At 33.9% G+C, this 10,623-nt stretch overlaps 1 protein-coding gene across 6 annotated transcripts in view; it reads right to left on the reverse strand.

Moving 5' to 3' along the window:
- The window catches only part of MPP5 (membrane palmitoylated protein 5), a 74,567-nt gene that overhangs the window by 46,686 nt on the left and 17,258 nt on the right, over positions 1 to 10,623 (reverse strand). For 3 of the 6 annotated variants that reach the window (XM_011384148.2, XM_011384139.2, XM_023526940.1), the window contains exons 2-3: positions 8,953 to 9,037; positions 2,976 to 3,263 (exon numbers count right to left, since the gene is read on the reverse strand). The exons of 1 other annotated variant lie outside the window; for it this stretch is intronic. In XM_011384148.2, coding sequence (XP_011382450.1) covers positions 2,976 to 3,240 — 265 coding nt within the window. In that variant the 5' untranslated portion in view covers positions 3,241 to 3,263; positions 8,953 to 9,037. Of the gene's footprint in view, positions 1 to 2,975; positions 3,500 to 8,952; positions 9,038 to 10,623 lie in introns of all 6 variants that reach the window. 2 more of the 6 variants (XM_011384112.2, XM_011384166.2) reach the window with 2 other exon arrangements.

Raw genomic sequence — 10,623 nt, forward strand, 5'->3', positions numbered from 1 at the left:
AAATTCTTATAATTTATAATACTAATATCAATTATTCATTTGGAATTAAGTCCCACATCACTATTTTCTAGTTTTATTTTTTTTCCCATTTTCTAGTTTTCAATAAGGTTCTGACTGCTTTTAAACAAGAAAATTCAGTTCATCCTTTCTAAATATTTTCTATCAATTCCCTACCTGCACTGTTATTACTATACGGTACCAAATTTATAAATACTTTCATTAAAAAGCACCCAGACAATTAAAGTATCTAACCTTTCTAATCACATTTTTAATTCTTAAAAGAATATTTTCTCTACTCACAGATAAAAGATGATGTATCATTTGGAAACTGAAGTCTCCCTCTGAAAGAAATAAATCTTTTTTCTCATTTAAATCTTTTTTCTCATCCTTTCCTCATTTAAAACAAGGTTGCTGTTTCTGGCTGTGAAAAAGGCTGAGAAGTTGTCTCCCGGCATGTGTGTATTACAATACTGGCAGGGAGACACATACAACTTTAAGGGAGTACTTCCTTCATAATATGATGTGGTCGCAAATTATGACAGGGAAAAATATGTTTGGTACAAAGCTATCAAATTTCATTTTAAAAGGAAAACTTACAACTGAGTATATCCAAAAACTGAAGCTTTGACTGACAATAACAACTTTATAACTTACACTAACTTTCCATGTTTCCTACAATCAACACATTTGTGTTACGTGTATTAACATTAAATCTATCACTTATTTCTCAACATTAAATATTCTCTTATCCAAAAAATGAATTACAGATACCTGGTACATTTCAAATTACTTTAAAATGAAATATGTAAAACAGCTTTAAGTTCAAGGATTGCAAAAAAGTATTTTTGCAAACTACAGCGGATTGCAAGTTGGAAAAATATATAGCTGTCCTTTAACCTATATTTGTTAGATAAGTTTGCCACTCGACAAAAAAACAGAAATAAGAAAAAGCAAAATATTTAAGAGAAATGGTCTCCAATTTTCCATGCTTATATATTCCCTATGTGAATCTGGCTTAAGCTATATTTGTTTCCTTATTTTGATTATATAAATCTTACCTATTATATGAACATTTATGCCTGATATAAGTAAAGCAAATAAACAAATACATTAATCTTAAAGAAATTTAAACAGAATAACAGAAGAATCATTCAGGCTTGGGATGGATACAGTATAATGTAAACTTTTTCCAAGTCACAGAGAATATTTACAGAATATTTTAATTTAAAAAAAAATGAGGTGGTAGAAGATGAGGGCCAATAAGAGGCAGCTGGGAATAAAATATTTTTAGTCTAACAAAACTCTCAGGAAAAAAAAAGCATAAAATTCATTCAAATAAATGTATGAAAAATATGTAATCTTCACTATGCTGTACAACTGAAATATATTATTGTATGCCAACTGTAACTGAAAAAAACTCATTGACTATACAATGTAAATATGAGAAACTGTCTATTACATTTCAATAAAGCTGTAAAAAAATATGTAATCTTTTCCCCTTCACTATAACATCTGAAGGCATTTGGCAGACATCATTATCACTGAACATGTCTTTGATTTCTTAAAACACTAGAGAAGCATGTACATTGCTCTTTCTGTCAAGAACTGTGGATCCTTGATAAATGTATTAAAAAAAAAGCAGATGATGTGAAGTAGTAGAAGCTGCTTGAGACTTAGAATATAGACTTAGTGAGGTGCAAATCTAGTATATATGGTACCTTTGAGCAAAACAGAAAAAGGTGTTACATTCTTGGTAGCCAGAGCTCTGGTCCAGTGAGTAAAGAACAAGTTAGATGTCAGTTTCCACTTAAATCCTGCTCTGTATAGTATACCAACTGCATATCCAGACTAGGCAAATTCAAACTTGGCTCTACCACTTATTAGACTGGAGTCTTAAACAAGAGATTTAACTGAGGTTCAATTTCTTTATCTTGAAAATGGAGATTATAGAGCCCTATTAATAGGATTATTGTGGATAGTACATAGAATGGTGTTTGCTGTAGCACCTAGTACTGAGCTCAATAGACAAATGAATGGCAAAAATAACAAAAACTCTCTCCTTCCACAGAAAAGTGGAGGTTTCTCTCTTTTCACACCTATAAATAATTAACTGCCAAGAAATAAAATACTTCTACTGAGTTAGTCTAGTTTTATGGGAACATAAATTAACGTACACTCCTAACATTAGTTTAGTGATCACTCCTGTGTGTGTGCAGGACGAAAGGGCAGTGAATTCAAAGATCAAATATTCTGTTTGGGAATTTACATTTGACATTAATCTCTATTATAGATTCATAATGCCTATTAGAATTCTAAAGACTCTGAGAAGTCCTATAATAAGAAGCTGTTTAACTTACATAACCCACTATACTCAAAATGTATTTGATCACAGAACTTTATTTTTGGTTTATATCTATTAAAATCTCATAGCACTAGTTTTTTGGGGTTTTTTTTTTTCCACAGAATGGAAGTGAGAATAAATAGTATAGGGAATTTTGAGCCATGTTTTATGTATATGATGTCATATAAACAGCACCATTTCTTTTTAATGACATTAAAGAAAATCAAATAGATTTTAAGCTACAGATATTATTACTATTTACAAACCTTAATGAAATCAGAAATTCAAAATCTGAAAACTGTTTTTGAATAATTTTGAGATAAAAGGTTGAGCTTCAAATAAAAGGTGAATTTCAAGGCTTTAAATGTTAGGCTGCATGTAGAAATTTTTAATTCCAAGACTACATCTAAAAATTATATTGTAGAGATTGGAACATTAATGCTTTAGCTCTACATGGCTAGCAGCAAACAATGATGGTTATAAGGCCTTTCCAAGAAAAGAAATGATCCTGGTTTGAATTCAAAATGCTGGTATTTATATTCTCTTATACCCCTCTTCCTTCCTATATACATTTATGTTAAGGAAAGAGAAATAAAAGCAAAACATTTTCTACTATTCTACTGTTTTAACTTACCTAGTATTTTCACAGCATAATGAGGACTTTCTAAGACAATGCCTTCCTCTGTATCAAATATAGGGTTATCTATTCCAGTTTTTGGAGGAATTTGGGCTAGTTTCTTAAGTCTCATGGAAGAATTAAGGTCGAGTTCTTGTTTTTTCCCTTCTTCTTCTCGCCTACGCCTCATGTCCTCCTGTTGCTGCCGAATACGCTCCAACTGTGCACTTCGCCGGACTGGCATCATTCTGGTGCCCAAATCTCCAGGGCAGTCAACAGCCATCTCTCGGTGCTTCTGGTGTTCCTCTGGTGATGCAAGACCAACATTTTTTACTTCGCTGTCTGATTCCTCAGTAACATGCCCATTCATATGGGATGTTGTCATGGTTATCTATAAAAACCTGAACCACTTTTATAAATCAATTTTTCCTATAAAGCCAATATCTTGATTCTGTAGTATAAAATCCATGTTACTTCAAAAAAAAACACAAAACTTCTTACATCATATAATAATGCTATGAAAATGTATCCATGAAGGAAATCTAAGGGGAAAGATGGGGGGGAAAAAAGTATAAGAATTACAATATAAAAAATTTTACATAGCCCATTTCTAATCTCTACACAATACAGAAAATATCCCATAAGTATATACTATTATTTTGCTGTACAGGTTAAGTACTTTCCTTTCATTTTAGAGATAATGCTAAGGAAATCAAGGTGCCCTCCCCGGCCCCTGCCAAAAAAAAGGTCCCCTCCCAAGAAATGGGAGCATACTGTTATTTTATAGCTAGAGAAAAATGAAATAGTGGCAAGTTTAGCAAAGTGGGAAAGTAGGAAAGTTCTGCCTACTAGTTTAGTAGAGAACAGGTTGCTTATGATATAAAGATGTTTTAATCATCTTTGTACAGTTGTCTCAACACAGTACACTCAATATAAATGATATTGAAATAACTTCCTAGTTAACCGCTAAAGAAACTGGCACATAGCATGCATGCTATGTTGGTGGCTCACTTGAGGTAAAGTTAGTATTCTCAGAACAATTAACATCAGGAATTTATAAGATGAAGAAGATACTCAATAACAAAGAAATTTTAATTAGCAGCTAAGGCATTTACAGGATAAAACTACATTAAGTGAGAAAAAGACTACGTGGGTTATCAGTCTCTATAACTGGTCACATGAACAAAAGAATCAAGGTTAATTCTTTATGAGGATTCATTCAGAGAAAATGGTAACTGTTACCAGTCCAAAAAATCTTTAAATTATACTGTAAGTAAATAAGAATATATTATACTTGGAGACCAGAAAACTGAATATGAATTCTGGCTGTGACACTTCCTCTAGCTTTATGATTTAAGATGAGTCAGTTTCTCTCTTGTCTTAGATTCCTTTGAAAATGTATTCATAGGACTGTTCTAAGTTTTGAATGAGATAATGTATGCAAGTTTTAAGATTCAAAATATATATTTATGTTAATTTTTAGTAATAATTTGATTCTCATAGTTTAAAAATCCTTCAACATATTTTAGACAAAAAAAGGCAGATTGTTTATATATGTGAAAACCCACACATTAAATCTAATTAGTCTTCTTTTACTCAAGACTTTAAAAATATTTACAATAATAATCCTACTGCCTCCTTGAGTTGAGCATCCTTTCAAAAAATAGGTTAGAGCACATACCAACTAAGCAAAAGCTGAGTTTTCAAATAACATTCCTAATACCAGCCAATCTTCTCTCAAACAAACATCTTGTCACAGACTACTTAACACAAACCCACCTAGACTAAAAAAGCCACTAGACCAACAATCAGGGAAATGAATAGATGCAAGCTACATAAGCCACTAGAATTACATTTTGCAAGAATTTTGGGAGATTTTTCTGTCTTCTATCCAAATCTTAGCTTCTTTCTTTATTTATAACTATGTGAGCTACACATTAATATCTTATTTATCATTAGACTGCCTTCTTTTTTCATTAAAATAACAGCTATTAGAATGGTATTAGGCAATTCTTAAGTTTATATATTAATAATATGCAAAGCAAAGTCAGCTTATTTGATATTTTCATTACAAGTAAACAGAAATTTGTGTAGGAGTTACTGCAGTGCTGTGCTTAATTTTAATTGTAAAAGTCTAGGAGTGTACATATTTCCATGAATTAAAACTCTCAACTTTGTTTATCTGGAATATTTACTGAATACTAAAAATCAAATTTAATAAATGTTTTACTTTAGATGATAGTCTAAAAATATTATGACTTGAAATTAAAACTGTCAGCTTAACAACTGTAAGGCTATGTCCATATTCACTATACTAGATCTTTGGGGGTGGGGGGCGGTGGATTATAGATCATGTAAGAGAGTCTAGGCCAGGCAATCTGGGTAAGAGTTCTCATGCTTGGATTACTATCATGCTTGTCTAGCTGGATATAGTCTTTTACCCTCAGAAAAATTTCTGCAACTTGATATTAATCTGCTTAAAATTCCATTTTGGTCATCTCCCTTGGAGTGTTCACAGTCTACTGGGAAAGACAGCAAAAAAAAAGAAAGAAAAGAAAAAAGAGAGATCATGCTTCCCCAATTGGTTTCTCCTCATTAGAATCTAAACTTGTTAAAGACAGGGGTAATGTCGGATATTCGTAGCCCCCAGTACTTAACACAATACATGTAATATAGGAACATACATGAAATATTTGTTCATCTAAACTTAGAAATGTCATAAATTCATAGAAGATGCACAGACAATGGACTCTAAAGCTTAGTCTGTGGTAAGGAGTCATAACAAACACTAAAAATATAAAGATGAATTTCTTTGAAAAGCATTTCAAAGAATGAAATATTAGCCAAACAGAAGAGTCTGTTCCAGGCAGAGGGAACCACATGATCAATAAAAAAGAAGAGTATGAGAGTACTACTCTTTCAAAAAAATAGACTAGAACGCAATTAAGACTGGATGGGACGATGACAGCATGTCATACGTGAGTAAGGATAAACTGGAAAGGCCAGCAGGACACCAGACTGAGAAGAGTTTAACAGCTAAAGACTGTGACCTTTATCCTCAAAGTAGTAAGAATCATTACAGGACTTAAAGCAACGGATGACATGATCACCTTCACTTTGAGAGAAATACACTCTGGTATAAGTGTAGAAGACTGACTGAGGGTGGCAATGAGACCAGTTTAAGGCAACTGTAAGAAATGGGATCCTGAACTGTGTAGACAGTGAAATGAAGAAGTTATATTAAAGAAATACACTGGTTATAGAAATACTAGAACTTGGTGTCTGTAGCATATAATAGGGCAAGAAGAGGAGAGGAAGAGGAGAAAAAGGTAGTAGTAGTAATAGTAGTGGTAGTGGTAGAAGTAGTAATTGTTACATTTACTGAGCACTTTAAACATTTATTCATTTAACCCTCATTTAATTCTGCATAAGGTAGTCTTTTATTTACATAAAAGGAGGTAATTCTCTAGTTCAGTCATTTACCAACTTCTGAATTGTCAAAAGACCTTCTTTTCTTTGCAGAGGGAGAATACATTCAATATGCTTATTCTGTAGATGAGGAATGAGGAGTGAAGGCCCTGAAGATAGAATGGAGGAATAAGGAAGAGGCAGTATGAACCAAAAGGCAGGGAGATAAATGGAGTGGGAAAGTACAAATAGGGCTAGTTGAACTAAAGCAGTCAATGTGTGTAAGAGAACAGTGAAGTCAGCTTGTACAATAGGACAGTAGCTAGAAAGTTTGGGTCCAACTTATGAAAAGTCTTAAATGTAAGTCTTTACTTCTCAAGGCAGCAGGAAAACCATCAAACATTAGAAAAGAGCGATGATTTATACATAAATTTAATTAAGCATTTACCCCTGGCTAGGTACTAGGATTATAGGGACAGGATCTCTGCCTATTAGTCCATCTACCAAAATGTCCTACAGGCATCTAGAAATTAATATGCCTACCATTAAACTCATATTTCCCTTTAATCCCCTCATATTCTCCTTGAGCCTCTTTCTCCATTCTCAATCCTATTTAATGCCACTATTATCTACCCAGTTACCCAAGACAACAGAATATTTAAGAGAACGGGCTCCAGAATCAGACTGCCCAGACTCTAATCCTTGCCTCCTCTCCTTTTAAGTCTCAGCTCAAATATATTCTGGATTTCCATGACTCTTCAAACTAGGTAAGTGCTCCCACTGGAATCCCACAATCCCTGTCACATCTATCAAACTGGACTATAATTACTTGTCTCTGTCTGTTTGCAGACTAGAAGCCTTTGGAGGCCAGGAACCAGGCCAACTCATGTCTGGATCTGTGACATTGCCCAGCACAGGGCCAAGCAGACAGGACACTTCAGAATATGAACCCAGGCAGTGTGACTCCAGGGCCACTGTCTTTGGGTCAGCAGGTAGACGGCCAAGTCATTAAAATGGAGAATACAGAAGAAGGAGAATTAGATAGAAGAGGTGAGAAATTACATGGGTTTAGTTTGGGACACATGAATGGTCCCACAGGTAATAGTCTAATCAGCAGGATCTGTCTTACACATCTCTATGGCCCTGATATCAAGTAAGAGATAAATGCTTAATTAAGTATATGAGCGAATCACTCCTGTTTAAAATCTCTAATGGCTTTCATATTGCCTGGAAAATGGAGTCCAAACTCATGAGGTAAATCCAAACTTTATAACTGCATCTTTTATTACTTACCTGTACTAGCTTTCTAAGTCAGCTTTCTTGTTTGTACCTATCCGATATGTTTTTTTCTTCTTGCTCAATGCCTTAAGAAATATGAACTGCTTCTCTTTTCCTCTTTTATGTTCAAGAACTATCGCAAGTCCCCATTCCTTCAAGAAGTTTTTTCCAGACCACTTCGGTTAAAAAACCATGCAATGCTCCAAAAGATAAGGCTCACAAGTTAATTCATGAGGGCCATGAAAGATTAAAAAAGTTTTTCCAAAATCAGAAACTTTATGCTGTGTCCTACGGTTTTAGCACTAAGATCATCATAATTTTTAAACAGGCAAATCATGAATACTCTAGCTCATATATGTAATCAATACATATCAAGAGTCCCAGTCCAAAAGAATTATATTCTCCCTCCCCAAAAAACAAACAAAAAAAAAAAAAAGAGAGAAAAAAGTCCTTCAACAATTCAGAAGCTGGTAAACGACTAGAGAATTATCTCTAGTTTAGTAAATATGTAAATAAAAGACCACCTTATGCAAATAATATTGTTAAATGTTGCTGACCCTAAGAGTATTCCTCTCTTCTCAATCCTCTAATTGTAAATAAATTGTTTTTAAAATGCCTCAAAAACTCACATTTCAAATCCTCATCAGAGTCCCAGATCATACCCCTCACCAATGGGAAAAAAATAAATAAATTTAAAAAAAAGAATCAATCAAAACTCTTTACATAGTCCACAAGAAAATGAATTTTCAGGTAGGCAGGCCAAAGCTGTTTCAATGCTAACTTCAAACTAGTGGGGTGGAAAGGGCTTTGTCTATGTGAACTGGCTATAGGAAAAGGGAGTAAAATGAAGCTAAATAAGCTTCGATAGAACAAATGATTAAGAATGGGAGCAGGGGGGCCGGGTGGGGGTGGACTGAAACAGCTTGAGGAATAGAGGCCGACTGAAAATTCCACACCAAGAAACAGAACCATTAGTGTGAGAGAGCTGGGAACATGACAGGTTTCCAGGAAAACAACTTCCTATATAATCAGAATTCTAATTTTTAGACAGAGGAATCTGTAAAACATATACTTCATATGCATAAACATGATTGGTCTATGCTAGTGTCCAGAACTCTAGATTTTTTTTTTCAGTACATCCTTCCTCCCCTTCTCCCACAAGTGATGTCTTTTGAGCAGCAGCTGGGAAGTCTCATTTTAAATGATCAGCATTCCTCTGACATTCTAAGAAGTTGGACTATTTGTTCCCATAGAAACAGCTTTGTCAGCTAACACAAGATTCAGGCCAAGAATAGTGAAAAGAACTTACATTATGTAAATTGGAAAGACTTTGTCTACTATCCTCTTAGTTTCTCTTCTCTGGTTTTTCAAGAACTCAGGCTAACTTTCTTACTCTGTAAAACAGAAAAGAGACAAGCAAGTATGAAAGTCTACAGTGTTTTTTACAGGGAGAAAATGGGAGAGAAAGGTTAATTCAATATGATATCCAAATCTGTTTGCAGGTGGCGAGGATTTGTTAGTATGAAGTAGTAAAAATACACCCCCCCATCTCTAATGGATATCAATTAAAATCAATACAAATTACCTGAAATTAGTGTTGAGAAAGAGGTAAACATAATTGGTTTAAAAGCTTTCTAAAAAGGATAAGATCTTTTTGCAGATTATTTTTAATGCTACATCTTGACTTCTAGGTTAAGGTTCAAATAGAAATGCAGTTTCTTTTTTCTTTCTTTGTTTTAACTACAATTTTTGGATTAATTTTAAACATTATGAATAGTTTATGATGCCAAGGAAATGAGAAGTTTAGAATCCAAAAAGAATTTGACAGATAAGAACCACAACCAATTCAGAGGGGAAAAGGTCATGTTATACTGGAGACCAAGACAGAAGAGGATCCTGTCCTAATGGAGCTTACATTCTGGCAGAGTAACAGATAATTAAAAAAACAAACACACAATAAGATGATTTCGGATAGAGGAATATATAGAAAGAAAAAGGAAAATATAACAGACAGTGATGTTTGGAAGTGGCAACATTAGATATGATGGTTAGGGAAGCCCTATGTTAGGAGGTGATATTTGAACTGATATTTGAGACTTGAATGACCAAAAAAAAAAAAAAAGATCTGAGGGAAGATCCAGAAATAAAGGGTTCTAGACCGAAGAAACAAAAAGTACATTTCTATATGGGTATCACCAGGAATCTCAATTTCAATATACAGATACTTCTTGGCTTATGATGGGGTTACATACTGATAAACCCACCATAGGTTGAAAATGAATTTACTACTACACTGTAGAGAATCAGGTGTTTATACTCATGACCACATGGCTGGCCGTGATCTGCGGCACACTGCCACTGACGACCAACACAAGGGAGTATAATTCTGAAATATATTGTTAGCCTGGGGAAAAAATCAAATTCAAAGTACAGTTTCTACTATGTGTGTATCACTTTTGCAGCATTGTAAAGCAGAAAAATCATAAGTTGAACAATCATAAGTAGGGGACCATCTGTATCCCAAACTGACCTCATCTTCTTCCCTACTATTGTTAATTATACCACCATCTCCAAGACCTTTATCTTCCTATTAGTCCATCAGTTGCCAAGCTTTTAGAATCCACTGAATGGTAGCAGAATACAACACCCCAAATTATGCCACTAAAAGAAACTTAAGAAAATGGAAAGACAAAGCTAAAAAAAATGTGTGAGAGGAATATTTTTGCAAAATACATGCCTGCTGTAACTACTTATGACTAAAGTCAAACAATCTAATTTTTAAAAATAATGCAAGACATTTGACCACTTTACCAAACAAGATACACAAATGGCAAAAATAATCATTTGAAAAGATACTCAACATTATTAATCATTCAGGAAATGCAAATTAAAACCACAGAGAGATAGCGGCATAAATAGAAATCCGTGGAATAGAATTGAAAGTCCAGAAATAAACCCTTGCATTTATAGGCAACTGAAT

Source organism: Pteropus vampyrus, unplaced genomic scaffold (assembly GCF_000151845.1).
Source record: "Pteropus vampyrus isolate Shadow unplaced genomic scaffold, Pvam_2.0 Scaffold15, whole genome shotgun sequence".
NCBI classification, from domain to species: domain Eukaryota; kingdom Metazoa; phylum Chordata; class Mammalia; order Chiroptera; family Pteropodidae; genus Pteropus; species Pteropus vampyrus.